General features: G+C 44.4%; 1 protein-coding gene across 3 annotated transcripts in view; it reads right to left on the reverse strand.

The window, feature by feature from the left end:
• The window catches only part of LOC137422079 (phospholipid-transporting ATPase ID), a 266,687-nt gene that overhangs the window by 24,822 nt on the left and 224,727 nt on the right, over positions 1 to 17,138 (reverse strand). For all 3 annotated transcript variants that reach the window (XM_078772922.1, XM_078772921.1, XM_078772923.1), the window contains 2 exons: positions 12,995 to 13,106; positions 1,561 to 1,666 (listed from right to left, as the gene is read on the reverse strand). In XM_078772922.1, coding sequence (XP_078629048.1) covers positions 1,561 to 1,666; positions 12,995 to 13,106 — 218 coding nt within the window. The remainder of the gene's footprint in view (positions 1 to 1,560; positions 1,667 to 12,994; positions 13,107 to 17,138) is intronic.

Below are 17,138 nucleotides of genomic sequence, written 5' to 3' on the forward strand. Positions count from 1 at the left end.
AGTGTAACCTGGTATCAAGGAACCTCCAAGAAGAGCAACCGCAGCCTGAGATAGCAAGCAGTGTAACCTGGTGTCAAGGAACCTCCAAGAAGAGCAACCGCAGCCTGAGATAGCAAGCAGCGTAACCTGGTGTCAAGGAACCTCCAAGAAGAGCAACCGCAATCTGAGATAGCAAGGAGCATAACCTGGTGTCAAGGAACCTCCAAGAAGAGCAACCACAGCCTGAGATAGCAAGCAGCATAACCTGGTGTCAAGGAACCTCCAAGAAGAGCAACCGCAATCTGAGATAGCAAGCAGTGTAACCTGGTGTCAAGGAACCTCCAAGAAGGGCAACCGCAGCCTGAGATAGCAAGCAGTGTAACCTGGTGTCAAGGAACCTCCAAGAAGAGCAACCGCAATCTGAGATAGCAAGCAGCGTAACCTGGTGTCAAGGAACCTCCAAGAAGAGCAACCACAGCCTGAGATAGCAAGCAGTGTAACCTGGTGTCAAGGAACCTCCAAGAAGGGCAACCGCAGCCTGAGATAGCAAGCAGTGTAACCTGGTGTCAAGGAACCTCCAAGAAGAGCAACCGCAGCCTGAGATAGCAAGCAGTGTAACCTGGTATCAAGGAACCTCCAAGAAGAGCAACCGCAGCCTGAGATAGCAAGCAGTGTAACCTGGTGTCAAGGAACCTCCAAGAAGAGCAACCGCAGCCTGAGATAGCAAGCAGCGTAACCTGGTGTCAAGGAACCTCCAAGAAGAGCAACCGCAATCTGAGATAGCAAGGAGCATAACCTGGTGTCAAGGAACCTCCAAGAAGAGCAACCACAGCCTGAGATAGCAAGCAGCGTAACCTGGTGTCAAGGAACCTCCAAGAAGAGCAAACGCAATCTGAGATAGCAAGCAGCGTAACCTGGTGTCAAGGAACCTCCAAGAAGAGCAACCGCCATCTGAGATAGCAAGCAGTGTAATGTGGTGTCAAGGAACTTCCAAGAAGAGCAACCGCAGCCTGAGATAGCAAGCAGTGTAATGTGGTGTCAAGGAACTTCCAAGAAGAGCAACCGCAGCCTGAGATAGCAAGCAGTGTAATGTGGTGTCAAGGAACTTCCAAGAAGAGCAACCACAGCCTGAGATAGCAAGCAGCGTAACCTGGTGTCAAGGAACCTCCAAGAAGAGCAACCACAATCTGAGATAGCAAGCAGCGTAACCTGGTGTCAAGGAACCTCCAAGAAGAGCAACCGCCATCTGAGATAGCAAGCAGTGTAATGTGGTGTCAAGGAACTTCCAAGAAGAGCAACCGCAGCCTGAGATAGCAAGCAGTGTAATGTGGTGTCAAGGAACTTCCAAGAAGAGCAACCGCAGCCTGAGATAGCAAGCAGTGTAATGTGGTGTCGACAAACGCCTAAGAACACACCACTTCCTTTATATCTGATGAATGGATGTGCATTCAGAGGTTTACATTTATAATATTTGGGTCATGCCGACGAGTTCAGTAAAATAAAAATGAGAAGGTGCTAACAATGTGACAAATGCAAAGAATGCAACACAAGCACATTCTGATGAACCAATGACAAACTCACCGCAATTCCTCCCGGACATCTTGGACCGAGGATCCAGAAACCACAAACACTTCGCTCATGTCATCAGTTAACATGTTACAAGAGTAACCAATGTTAACCGCAGTTTCTGATAATGGGGACAACAGCACATGATGGTGAGTAAAATGCATTAAACTGCAATATCGAATCGTCCGCAACATGTTTAAAAATAAAATACTTACAAAGAATCACAGAGAAATATAATACTGAAACAAAAAGTGCATTTGACAAGATTGAAAATAAATTTTATAAATAACAAAAGGCTCAGTACAGGGATTCACTTTTTTGTTTTAAGTTAAACAAAGTACATCACAGGATAGCCTCTTAGAAACCACAATGATCTTTATATCAAAAAACAATTATGGAAATCAGGTCGATGGAGTTCAAGAGTTCAGAATGAGATTATATGATCCCATAATGCAGTGGGGGCAGAATGGATACATTTCTAACGAAGAGCAGAAAACTACAATGCAGGCTCCATCTATATATATAAAACACAGTTTGTGTGTGTGTAATGTTACCGATAGACTCCTAAACGGAGAGGCTCACGTACTTGATATTTGGCACAGACATGGCCATTGAGCCTGGGAAGGACATGGCTGACCTAAAGATATTTGACGAGATCCATATTTTTTATTCATATTTACCTCAGCGCATTTCAGCGAGGAATATTATACACGGAATCTGAGCGGTGGCAGAGCAGCGCGCTGATTCGCTCAGAGCGATCACGTGATGTTCCATTCCCGCCGCCAGACCATTGAACATCAAATACAGTTTGTGTGTGTGTAATGTTACCGATAGACTCCGAAACGGAGAGGCTCACGTACTTGATATTTGGCACAGACATGGCCATTGAGCCTGGGAAGGACATCGCTGACCTAAAAATATTTGACGAGATCCATATTTTTTATTCATATTTACCTCAGCGCATTTCAGCAAGGAATATTATACACGGAATCTGACCTGGTGGCAGAGCAGCGCGCTGATTCGCTCAGAGCGATCACGTGATGTTCCATCCCCGCCGCCAGACCATTGAACATAAAACACAGTTTGTGTGTGTGTAATGTTGTAATGTGTGTAATGTACGGGTCTCCCTTCCCCCGCCCGGCAACGCCGGTATTGGAGGGCGTCACAGGATCGGTGAGTCTCCAAAATCCGCTTCGTGTTGTTGCGAAGATGCAGGACGATGTCGCGATTGTTGTGCTGCTCTCCGACCATGAGAACTGCAACGTCATTGTTGACTGGCCCTCCCCTTCCCTCCCCCTCCACCCTACCCCTTCTCCCCTCACCCTCCCTTTTCCCCCTCCCCCTCCCTTTCCCCCTCGCCCCTCCCTCTTCCCCCCTCCCCTCCCCCTCCCCCCTCCCCCCCTCTCCTCCCCCTCCCCCCCTCTTCTCCCCTCCCCCCCTCTCCTCCCCTCCCCCCCGTTCCCATCCCCTCCCCTTCCCCCTCCCCCCCCCCCTCCCCTCCCCCGCCCGGCAATGCCGGGTACTTCTGCTAGTCACAAGTAAAAACCATCGCAGAAGTTTCCCTGAACTTCCTTCCATGTGAGCTATCAAGAAAGAGCAATCAGAGATTGCAGACCCTCGCCAGGACGTGGTGTTTTGTGTTCTTTAAGGCTTTTGTGTTAAAACAAAAATGTCGGCTGAACCACGTGACCGATGACGTCATCATTTTTTTTTCCCCACCAATGTATCCATAGATGATGCTCAAGAAATTTCATCTTGATCGGATGAGGTTTTGTACTTGTCGAAATATGACGTCATAATGGAGGAACCTATGACATCATCATCATCAACACATGTTATTCTCCATGGATAGTTCTTTACAATGTGCAATGTCTCAATTTTTTCTACGCAGAGCTTTTGGAGATATCGAGGTGCAAAGTTTTTCGGTTTTTCCAAGATGGCGGCCGAACCACGTGACCTATGATATCATAAGTATCATTAAAAAAACTATATGGGAGGAGGTACTGTGGTGCAAATTTCCTGTCAATCGGATCAACGGTTGCAGAGAAAATCATATTTATTTTGTGCAGACAGACAGACAAACAAACATAGTCTAGTAGGAAGACTAGGTCCCCCTGCACCCCCCGGAGATATACTTCTAATCAGTGTTTCTAGATTGGAAAAAATGTGTAGAAAATGACTAGCTATGGCCCCAAGCTGAAAAAATGTCCCACATACCATTTTTATGCAAATTACTGCTGCAAATTTTATGCAAAATTATGCAAATTTTATGCAAATTTTTGATGAGGAGTAGAGTTGAGGGGTCTTTGAGGGCTTCATCGAGGTGCTCTCGGTTGCAAGACTGGGTCATTCTGAGAAGCACAGCAGGGTCAGAGATCATGATGTTCTCCTCCTCAGTGAATCTCTCCATCAACAGCCTCTCCATTGCCTCACACACTGTTTTGAGGCAAAAGAGGGACTTTGCGTAGGCCTTTCCACTGAGAACACCTTTGAGAGATCCACTTGTTACTAGTTGTGCCTCAAAGAGAATCTCTGCATATCCAGAACCACGCATCTTGTGTCCAGTGAGCATCCCGATGTAGTTCATGGATGTGTGGAAGGGTCCAATCGTTACTACATGACTAGCAAATTCATTTGGCCAGCGCCAGATGATGGGAAGGGCTTTCATGCAGACACCCAGATCAAATGTATTCAGGACCCATCTCTGACCCACCTCAGCAGTTGCTGCCTCGGAACGCTTCAGTAGCTCACGAACAACTGCGTTGTCTGTGATCGGTTGGTGGATAGGCGTGCAGTAGTCGACTGTTGATTTGCTGGGTGGGGGAGAACCAGTTGCAGAGGTGAAACCCCCTAGCCCAGGCACAGGCTGCAGGCCATTGCCATGCCATGCAGGCACCAGGCACAGACCGATCACAGACAACGCAGTTGTTCGTGAGCTACTGAAGCGTTCCGAGGCAGCAACTGCTGAGGTGGGTCAGAGATGGGTCCTGAATACATTTGATCTGGGTGTCTGCATGAAAGCCCTTCCCATCATCTGGCGCTGGCCAAATGAATTTGCTAGTCATGTAGTAACGATTGGACCCTTCCACACATCCATGAACTACATCGGGATGCTCACTGGACACAAGATGCGTGGTTCTGGATATGCAGAGATTCTCTTTGAGGCACAACTAGTAACAAGTGGATCTCTCAAAGGTGTTCTCAGTGGAAAGGCCTACGCAAAGTCCCTCTTTTGCCTCAAAACAGTGTGTGAGGCAATGGAGAGGCTGTTGATGGAGAGATTCACTGAGGAGGAGAACATCATGATCTCTGACCCTGCTGTGCTTCTCAGAATGACCCAGTCTTGCAACCGAGAGCACCTCGATGAAGCCCTCAAAGACCCCTCAACTCTACTCATCAAAAATTTGCATAAAATTTGCATAATTTTGCATAAAATTTGCAGCAGTAATTTGCATAAAAATGGTATGTGGGACATTTTTTCAGCTTGGGGCCATAGCTAGTCATTTTCTACACATTTTTTCCAATCTAGAAACACTGATTAGAAGTATATCTCCGGGGGGTGCAGGGGGACCTAGTCTTCCTACTAGACTAACAAGAAATATGTCGTGTACATCATGATACTTGTATAATCCCTAAAATAAGTTGTTGGCCTATGATGACCTCAAAAATAATTGGTGGTTGAATTCAGTTACCAGATATGCAAATCCTCTTAAAATTTCAAGTCAATTGGATGAAAATTGAGGATTTTAGTAATTTGACAAAGTTGATGACCTTTGGCCTATGTTGACCTATTGAACTTTTGACCCCCAAAACAATAAGCTTCTTGCTTATGACCAACTCTACCATTTGGTGAAGTTTCATGAAGATTGGTGGAAAATTGTGACCTGTAGGCGACTGACATACAGACAGAGAGACAGACAGAATGAAAAATCACTCAGCGAGTGACACTTGGCAAAAGAGAACAAAGTAGAATGGCACTCATAGAGCATACTTTTGACCTCAAAAATAATTGGTGGTTGAATTCAGTGAGTGACCTGATGTACAAATAATCTTCAAAATCATGAATAGACCGTGGGCCAAAATCATGTATAGACCGTGAGCCAAAATCACGTTTTGACCATGAGCCAAAATCACGTTTTGACCATGAGCCAAAATCACGTTTTGACCGTGAGCCAAAATCACGTTTCGACAGTGAGCCAAAATCACGTATATACAGTGAGCCAAAATCACGTATAGACCATGGGGCAAAATCACGTTTAGACCGTGAGCAAAAATCACGTTTTGACCGTTGGGCAAAATCACGTAAAGACCGTGGGCCAAAATCACGTATAGACCATGGGCCAAAATCATGCATCGACCGTGGGCCAAAATCATGTATAGACCGTGGGGCAAAATCACGTATAGACCGTGGGCCAAAATCATGCATTGACCGTGAGCCAAAATCACGTATAGACTGTGGGCCAAAATCACGTATAGACCGTGGGCCAAAATCATGCATTGACCATGAGCCAAAATCACGTATAGACTGTGGGCCAAAATCATGCATCGACCACGAGGCAAAATCACTATAGACTGTGGGCCAAAATCACGTATAGACCATGGGCCAAAATCATGCATCGACCACGAGGCAAAATCACTATAGACTGTGGGCCAAAATCACGTATAGACCATGGGCCAAAATCATGCATCGACCATGGGCCAAAATCACGTATAGACTGTGAGCCAAAATCACCTATAGACCGTGAGCCAAAATCACGTATAGACCGTGAGCCAAAATCACATATAGACCGTGATCCAAAATCATGTATAGTCCGTGGGCCAAAATCACCTATAGGCCGTGAGCCAAAATCACGTAAAGACCGTGTGAGAAAATCACATATAGACCGTGAGCCAAAATCACGTATAGACCATGAGCCAAAATCACGTATAGACCGTGAGACAAAATCACGTATAGACCGTGATCCAAAATCATGTATAGTCCGTGGGCCAAAATCACCTATAGACCATGAGCCAAAATCATGTATAGACCGTGAGCCAAAATCACGTAAAGACCGTGTGAGAAAATCACATATAGACCATGAGCCATAATCACGTATAGACCGTGTGAGAAAATCACATATAGACCGTGAGCCATAATCACGTATAGACCATGAGCCAAAATCACGTATAGACAGTGAGCGAAAATCACGTATCGACCATGAGCCAAAATCACGTACAGACAGTGAGCCAAAATCACGTATAGACCGTGAGCCAAAATCACATATAGACCATGGGCCAAAATCACGTATAGACCATGAGCCAAAATCACGTATAGACAGAGCGAAAATCACGTATAGACCATGAGCCAAAATCACGTACAGTGAGCCAAAATCACGTACAGACAGTGAGCCTAACCCTAACCCCCCTCCCCCCCCCCCCCCCCGCTACCTCCCCCCAAGCCCTCCCCCTCCCACACATTCCCGATGTCCCTCACAAATGTTGTGTTTGTGCTTCCCCTTCTCTCCCCATCTTGTCTACTGCGCCCCTTATTATATACTTTGTGTGTCTGTTTGATTTTTTTTGTGTGATAAATGTTAGCTCTTTCACGATCCTCGATTCTGTATACAAAAAAAAAAACTATTATGGAACAAAATGGCAGAATTTCCACACCTTCCTGGAATATGTTGTGCACTCACCCTCTTCCTGACCTCTCTTACTCTTATTCCCAATCTTCCCAATCCCTTTCCTTCCCAAACTTCCCATTCCCTTTCCTTCCTACAGCTACACTCCTCCACATTCAGTTTCATTTTCTCAATCTTGCCTCCTCCCCCACCATCCCCACTGGGTTATGCTAGACTAGCTGAGGTACCCGGCTTCGCCCAGGTTGAATAAGAATAATACAAATATATGATGAAAAGAACATATGTATATTTTAGAATTTAGAGCAATATCACAGTACATTTCCTACATGACGTTTTTTCAATTTTCAATTTCTCAAAACCTCTGGGTATACAACATTTCTGGTTTTCTTACTTGGTGCCAAGACATAAAGATTGCTTGGTTTTCCAACCCTCGAGCAGCCCACGTACAGCTGGCCATGGGCAAACACTTGTTCTGTGAAGTTCAGGCCTACAACCTTCATTGATTGCCCCTGCACCCTGTTGATGGACATAGCAAAACATAGCCTGATGGGGAACTGAATCCTCTTGAAGGAGAATGGAAGGTCAGGTGGAATAAGTGGTATCCTTGGAATGAATACTTTCTCTCCTCTGTATTGTCCTGAGAGGATGGTTGCCTCCAGGACATGCGGCATCATTTGCTGGATTGTCAATCGTGTTCCATTACACAGCTTTGGTGGATCAAGATTCCTTAGAAGCATGATTGGTGCTCCGACCTTGAGAATCAACCTGTGTGTTGGGAGTCCTTGAGGCTGACGACTGTTGAGAAACTTAGTTGGGAGGTTTACTGCCTGATCTGCATGTCACTTTGGCAAGAGAATCATAATGTCTTTCATGACAGGGCAGCGAACGTCATTATGTGCGACATTAGGTCACTCCTACGGACGTGAAAACATTTGTTTTCCTTAAAAATATATTTTTAAGGCTATGTAAACATAAATTATGTTTAATAAATTAACAATTTATTATTATGTGCAACTATGTGCAAATAATAAATAAATATGTAAAATAAAAACAAATTAACAATAAAAGAAGCTAAAAACAATTTAAAATACAATAAAAAGCACATTAAAAATATATAAATATGTACGTACAGTATACTGTACATACGCGCAACTGCTGATTCTTATTCAAAACAGAGGTGACGTACAGTATTCCTTTACTGTGTCTGAGTTAGCCATGGGTCCGAAGAAGGATAATGCTAGTGTTCCCAAGCGTAATGTGGTTACGATGGACGATAAGGTAAATCTGATTAAAAGGTATGGAAAAGGTGGAAAAGTGTCGGTGATAGCGCATAGACCTTATCGCGAATCGGAACCGCAATGCATCATGGGATCGGAAAGGGGCAATAGCGCCGCCACAAACGACACCATGGAATTGCAGCTGGCGCGGGTTTTTAAACCATTGATATTAAAATAAAAAGTAGCCTATAACCACCGGAATTTTATGCTGATTCCGAATCTGTGTCTAAAACGTTTCTCCGATGTGTAGTTCTTGAGTTATAAGCGGACACCCAGACAGACAGACACACACACACACACACACACACACACACACACACACACACACACACAGACACTCCTTTATTTATATAGATGATCCAAGTAAAAAGGTAAACTACAGGTAGCATGACGGGTCCCAGCGATCCGCTATGTGATGCGGTAACATCATCAATGTCCCTTGTTTATCGATGTATTACAGAGGTTTCTGAAAGTAGTGTAGATACTACTGGAGACTGAAACATGTTCAGGGTTGTTCCTGAAAGACCTGATCAGGGGTACGCACATGCGCTGTGTACATTCAACGGAATAAAAATATTTTGGAGTTTAGAGGAAAAACGCATAATATATTTATAGAGGGGGAGGCACTCCTATATTTATGTTTAATAACACAAAACAACATGGCACGTTGATAGATAGCCATAAACACACCTACACCACCAATCGTACCCCCAACCAATCGTATCCCACTCATAGGCCGGATCTGCATCCGCACCTGAACCAAAATCAAATCAGCTCAATCTCGTCACCTGACCAACTCATCCACATAATTTGATCATAATCCGTCAATAACTTTTTGAAATATCCTGCTCACAAACAGACATACAAACACGGGTGAATACATAACCTCCGTCCACCTTCAGTGGCAGAGGTAACAACCGATGAGGTCATACATCTGTACAGGTGCATTGCACTGCGTGAATGCAGCTCTCTTCATTGGACATTCAAAAGTAGAATAAAAATGTTCACAATTGACACGTGATACCAAGAAAGTGATGGAGAAGCAAGCAACAACCACACCCATACCATCAGCATAAAACCACTAACCAATCAACAACAACAACCACACCGATCAGCAAAAAACTACTAACCAATCAACAACAACAACAACAACCACACCGATCAGCATGAAACCACCAACCAATCAACAACAACCACACCGATCAGCACAAAACCACCAACCAATCAACAACAACCGCACCAACAACAACACAACAGGCATTTTAAGGCCATTTTCCCTGCTAGAGCATTTCTTCTTCGACCATCTTTAGCCAAGTCTTTCTCGGTCTTCCCCGTCCTCTACTTCTTTCCACATTCATTTCCATCACTCTTCTCAACCAGTCACTTTCATCCTTCCTCAACACATGACCAAACCATCTCAACCTGTTCCTCTTCACAGCATCAATCACAGGCTCTATTCCCATCATCTTTCGCAATTCATCATTTGTCTTCCTCTCTCTCAACGACACTCCGCACATCCACCGAACCATTCGCATTTCCACCCTTTCCAGCCTTCGTTGCTGCTCTACGTTCATTACTCATGTCTCGCTCACATAAATCATAACACTTCTCACACATGCAGCATACACCTTTCCCTTCAGCTTCAAAGACACTCCCCTCCTCGTCAGCACGCCACTCAGTTCCCGAAACTTCTTCCATGCACATCTCACTCGAGCAACCGTTGCCGAGTCTGATCCACCTTCTCCATTCAGCATGTCTCCGAGGTAGCAAAATGTTTTCACACCTTCCAGCTTCACGCCGTCTCCAAGATCCAACTCAACATTTCCTCCATCTGCAGCTCCCTCTGTGCACACCTTACACTTGAATGTAGCTGCCACACTGGTTAATGACCCTCTCAAACCACTACATTTTTGATGAACCCACTCAGCGCACATTGTACATTGAATGGAATTCACTCCGACACCCTTCCTGCACACAGCACAGGGCCACTTCCCAGTTCTTTCCACCTCACCACATGTTTTACCACTTGCCATCACCTTCATTTTTCCGATATTCACCTTCAGACCTTTTGTCTCCATACATTCCTTCCACTTGTTCATCTTCTCCTTCAGTCCATCCATACTTTCTGCAATCAACACCAGATCATCTGCTTACAACAACTCCCACGGTAAACCCTCCTTTACGTTCCAAGCCAGCACCTCCATCACAGATACAAATCGTAGTGGACTTAGTCCCGACCCCTGATGCACTCCCACCTTCACCTCAAACTCACCACTGTTCCCGTCCTTCGTCCTTACAGCTGTGCGTGCTCTTTTGTACATTGCCATCACTACTCTGATAAACCATAACTCCACTCCTAACTTCCTCAATGCCCATGTCACTACTTCACATGGAACCCGATTGAATGCTTTCTCCAGATCAACAAACCCAAGAAACAACTTCTTCCTCTTCTCCATGTACTTCTCCTGCAACTGCCTCACAATAACAAGCGCGTCTGTCATTCCTCTTCCTGGCATAAATCCAAACTGCATTTCGTCGATCTTCACTTTCTTCCTTATCCTCCTCTCCAACACCCTTTCCAATACCTTCATTCCATGCTCCAATAACTTTATCGCTCGGTACGAGCCACACTCCAGAGGGTCACCTTTCCCCTTGTACAGAGGGACGAGGGTCCTCAGATCCCAATCCACTGGAATGCGGCCTTCTATCACCACAAGATTACAGATCTCTGGCATTCTCTTCACACCCCAACTTCCCGCTGCCTTCAACATATCTCCCACAACTCCTGTCAGCCCTCCCGCTTTTCTACTCTTCATTGCTTTTATCACTTCCTCAACTTCCTTCTCAGTTATCTTCTCTGCCAGTCCTAAAACTGAGTTACTCTCGATGTTGCCATCCCATTCATTCTCTGCATTCAACAGCATTTCCATATATCTCTTCCATCTCTCTGACCCTCTTCCAAATCCAAGCATTCTCCGAACATTTTCCTACATGCCTCCGGCACCTTTGCTACCTCTTTCTTTGCAGCCTTCCTGGCTGCCTTATAACTTTCATGCTCTGCTTTTTCTGCTCACGTACCCTTCGCCTTCTGCCACTCCTTGAACTTCTTCCTCTTCTCGTCAATCCTCTTTCATCATCCCACCACCATGTTTCCGAGTGCCTCGGTGGACCTTTTGTCCATCCACATACCTCACCAACGGCTCCCAACAGACTATCTTTCATTGACATCCAACCACTTTCAAGCTGAACCACATCATCCTCGACCATACTCAACCTCTCTTTTAATGCCTCCCTTAGGCTACTGTCACCTCTTTCAACCTCCACACCTTCATTCTCGGTTGGTACTTCACCAGCCGAGCTCTCCTCGCACCTTTCACCCTTATGTCACAGACAACCAAGTGGTGCTGTGAAACAGCCTCCTCCCCCGGGATCACCTTTGTGTCCCGGAGGAGCCCCCTATCTCGCATACGCACCATCAGGTAGTCAACGGTTGTCGTCGACCCACCTGACGTGTATGTAACAAGCTTATTATCTGCTTTCTGGAACTGAGTATTACAAATCAACAAATCAGCTCCATCAGCAAACTCAAAAATCCTTTGACCTTCTCCATTTCTCACACCATATCCGTAACACCCATGAACTCCCTCAAAACCGTCCATACGCCTTCCCACATGTCCATTTATGTCTCCTCCTACCACAACAACTTCCTCATCTTTCACGTTTTCCATCAGCTTCTCTATCGCACACCAGAACTTGTCCTTCTCTTCATCGCCCCGACCAACCTGCAGAGCATATCCTGAGATGACGTTCACCAAGAGCTTTCCAATCATCATTTTCACCATCATCAACCTATCACTCACTCTAGTCACACTCACCACACTGTCTACAAACTCCTCAGAAAACAGGACACCAACACCATTCACGCCCTCCGGGCACCCTTGCCACACAAACTTGTATTTCTGTCCCTGCTTACCCTTCACCATTCTCACACCACTTCCCTTCCATCTCGACTCCTGCACACAACATATGTCCACTCTTCTTCTGACCAATACTTCCACCACTTCTCCTGATCTACCTGTCATTGTCCCTACATTTCATGTCCCAAACCTCAGAAACCGATCTCCACGTGGGGCATCAGACGTTTCGTCGTCATAAATGGAGTGATTTCCACGTTTGCTTCGATCGGGTTCCCCACCTTGAGTTTTGAGGAGAGGGAGTGGGGTCCCCCACGGGGTACTTGGGGCTGCACCCTGCCCATATGTAGTTGTAATTGTCATGGTTCCCTTTTTGAGGCAATGTTTTTATGGCCGGATGCCCTTCCTGACGCCAACCCTCTTAGTCGCCTCTTACGACACGCAGAGATACGGTGTACCTATTCTAAACTGGGGTACACACCGGGACAACAACAACCACACCCATCAGCATAAAATCACCAATCATTCAACAACAACAACAACAACCACAGCAATCAGCACAAAACCACCAACCAATCAACAACAACAACAACCACACCGATCAGCACAAAACCCCCAACAACACAACAACCACAACCTTGTTTGTCGCCTGTGAGCACCCAGAGCTTTATGTTGGCCATTGCGAGCTTTGCGATCGTCTCCGGCACGGCCTCTTGGAGTTTGTCTTCGATTGCAGTCGCCCCCAACAGCTGCAAAGGCACCATGTTACTAAATCACAGGATCACATGATCACATTTTACAGCATTACATGATTACGTCTTCCAGCATCACATGATCACATCTTACAGCATCACATGATCACATCGTACAGCATCACATGATGAAATCTTACAGCATCACATGATGACATCTTAGGCCCCAGTCACACCGGGCCTGCGGCCAGGTTACGACCTAGCTGCGACCGAAAAATGTTGGAATCGCTGGCAAATCGTAGAAAGAGCGCGCGACTGGTCGCAGAGGTCTTGGGTGATCGCCAGAGCAAAATCAGTCGCAGCAAGGTCGATGGTCATGTTCAAAATTTGACCTGCGATTCCAAATCGTAAGAGGTCGCAGACAGGTCTTACATGGTCGTACCACCAGTTGTGCATGGATGCACCACCAGTCGTGCATGATCGCGGGTCAAGTAGTTGCATGATTGGTCGTGCTACGGGTCCTGCCACCTGACGATTGGTGGTGCCACCTGTCGTACGACCTCAAGATCGGTAGTGAAACCAGTCACGACCTGTCCCGACTGGTTGCACGACCTTACGATTGGTGGTACCACCAGTCTTTAGCTCGCAGCTCGAAGTCTTTAGCTCGCCAAGGCTGTGCGCGTTTACCTCAAGCACTACTACAACAACGTCGGCAGTGTCCCATGGCAGGACAACATGATCTAGGAACTGTTGTGTGAATGTTAGAATTTTTTTTTTTTTGAGATATATCAACCATGTCCTATACAGGAAATGATAACGATCAACCATGTGCTATACAGTAAATGATAACGATCAACCATGTCCTATACAGGAAATGATAACGATAAACTATGTCCGACACAGGAAATGATAACGATCAACCATGTCCTACACAGGAAATGATAACGATCAACCATGTCCGACACAGGAAATGATAACGATCAACCATGTCCTATACAGGAAATGATAACGATCAACCATGTCCTATACAGGAAATGATAACGATCAACCATGTCCTATACAGGAAATGATAACGATCAACCATGTCCTATACAGGAAATGATAACGATCAACCATGTCCTACACAGGAAATGATAACGATCAATCATGTCCGACACAGGAAATGATAACGATCAACCATGTCCTATACAGGAAATGATAACGATCAACCATGTCCTATACAGGAAATGATAACGATCAACCATGTCCTATACAGGAAACGATAACGATCAACCATGTCCTACACAGGAAATGATAACGATCAACCATGTCCGACACAGGAAATGATAACGATCAACCATGTCCTACACAGGAAATGATAACGATCAACCATGTCCTATACAGGAAATGATAACGATCAACCATGTCCGACACAGGAAATGATAACGATCAACCATGTCCTACACAGGAAATGATAACGATCAACCATGTCCTATACAGGAAATGATAACAACCAACCATATCCTACACAGGAAATGATAACGATCAACCATATCCTATGCAGGAAATGATAACGATAAACCATGTCCTATACAGGAAATGATAAAGATCAACCATATCCTACACAGGAAATGATAACCATCAACCATGTCCTATACAGGAAATGATAACGATCAACCATGTCCTATACAGGAAATGATAACGATAAACCATGTCCTATACAGGAAATGATAACGATAAACTATGTCCGACACAGGAAATGATAACGATCAACCATGTCCTACACAGGAAATGATAACGATCAACCATGTCCGACACAGGAAATGATAACGATCAACCATGTCCTATACAGGAAATGATAACGATCAACCATGTCCTATACAGGAAATGATAACGATCAACCATGTCCTATACAGGAAATGATAACGATCAACCATGTCCTACACAGGAAATGATAACGATCAACCATGTCCGACACAGGAAATGATAACGATCAACCATGTCCTATACAGGAAATGATAACGATCAACCATGTCCTATACAGGAAATGATAACGATCAACCATGTCCTATACAGGAAATGATAACGATCAACCATGTCCTATACAGGAAATGATAACGATAAACCATGTCCTATACAGGAAATGATAACGATAAACTATGTCCGACACAGGAAATGATAACGATCAACCATGTCCTACACAGGAAATGATAACGATCAACCATGTCCGACACAGGAAATGATAACGATCAACCATGTCCTATACAGGAAATGATAACGATCAACCATGTCCTATACAGGAAATGATAACGATCAACCATGTCCTATACAGGAAATGATAACGATCAACCATGTCCTACACAGGAAATGATAACGATCAACCATGTCCGACACAGGAAATGATAACGATCAACCATGTCCTATACAGGAAATGATAACGATCAACCATGTCCTATACAGGAAATGATAACGATCAACCATGTCCTACACAGGAAATGATAACGATCAACCATGTCCTATACAGGAAATGATAACGATCAACCATGTCCTATACAGGAAATGATAACGATCAACCATGCCCTATACAGGAAATGATAACGACCAACCATATCCTACACAGGAAATGATAACGATCAACCATATCCTATGCAGGAAATGATAACGATAAACCATGTCCTATACAGGAAATGATAAAGATCAACCATATCCTACACAGGAAATGATAACGATCAACCATGTCCTATACAGGAAATGATAACGATCAACCATGTCCTATACAGGAAATGATAACGATCAACCATGTCCTACACAGGAAATGATAACGATCAACCATATCCTACACAGGAAATGATAACGATCAACCATGTCCTATACAGGAAATGATAATGATCAACCATGTCCTATACAGGAAATGATAACGATCAACCATGTCCTATACAGGAAATGATAACGATGAACGATGTCCTACACAGGAAATGATAACGATCAACCATGTCCTATACAGGAAATGATAACGATCAACCATGTCCAACACAGGAAATGATAACGATCAACCATGTCCTACACAGGAAATGATAACGATCAACCATGTCCTATACAGGAAATGATAACGATCAACCATGTCCTACACAGGAAATGATAACGATCAACCATGTCCTATACAGGAAATGATAACGATCAACCATACCCTACACAGGAAATGGTAACGATCAACCATGTCCTATACAGGAAATGATAACGATCAACCATGTCCTATACAGGAAATGATAACGATCAACCATGTCCTACACAGGAAATGATAACGATCAACCATATCCTATACAGGAAATGATAACGATCAACCATGTCCTATACAGGAAATGATATAACGATTAACCATGTCCTACACAGGAAATGATAACAATCAACCATGTCCTATACAGGAAATGATAACGATCAAACCATGTCCTATACAAGAAATGATAACGATCAACCATGTCCTACACAGGAAATGATAACGATCAATTCCCATGTCCTACACAGGAAATGATAACGATCAACCATGTCCTATACAGGAAATGATAACGATCAACCATACCCTACACAGGAAATGGTAACGATCAACCATGTCCTATACAGGAAATGATAACGATCAACCATGTCCTATACAGGAAATGATAACGATCAACCATGTCCTACACAGGAAATGATAACAATCAACCATATCCTATACAGGAAATGATAACGATCAACCATGTCCTATACAGGAAATGATAACGATCAACCATGTCCTACACAGGAAATGATAACGATCAACCATGTCCTACACAGGAAATTATAACGATCAACCATGTCCTACACAGGAAATGATAACAATCAACCATGTCCTATACAGGAAATGATAACGATCAACCATGTCCTATGCAGGAAATGATAACGATCAACCATGTCCTACACAGGAAATTATAACGATCAACCATGTCCTATACAGGAAATGATAACGATAAACCATGTCCTACACAGAAAATGATAACGATCAATGTGGTACTTGATAGTGCAAACTTTATTTCTGTTTGTTGCACCCCATAATCTCGATATAAAAGGAGCCATAGTTTCTCCGTCACGCTTCAT

Source organism: Myxine glutinosa, chromosome 2, assembly GCF_964187855.1.
Source record: "Myxine glutinosa chromosome 2, kmMyxGlut1.1, whole genome shotgun sequence".
Classification (NCBI taxonomy): Eukaryota; Metazoa; Chordata; class Myxini; order Myxiniformes; family Myxinidae; genus Myxine; species Myxine glutinosa.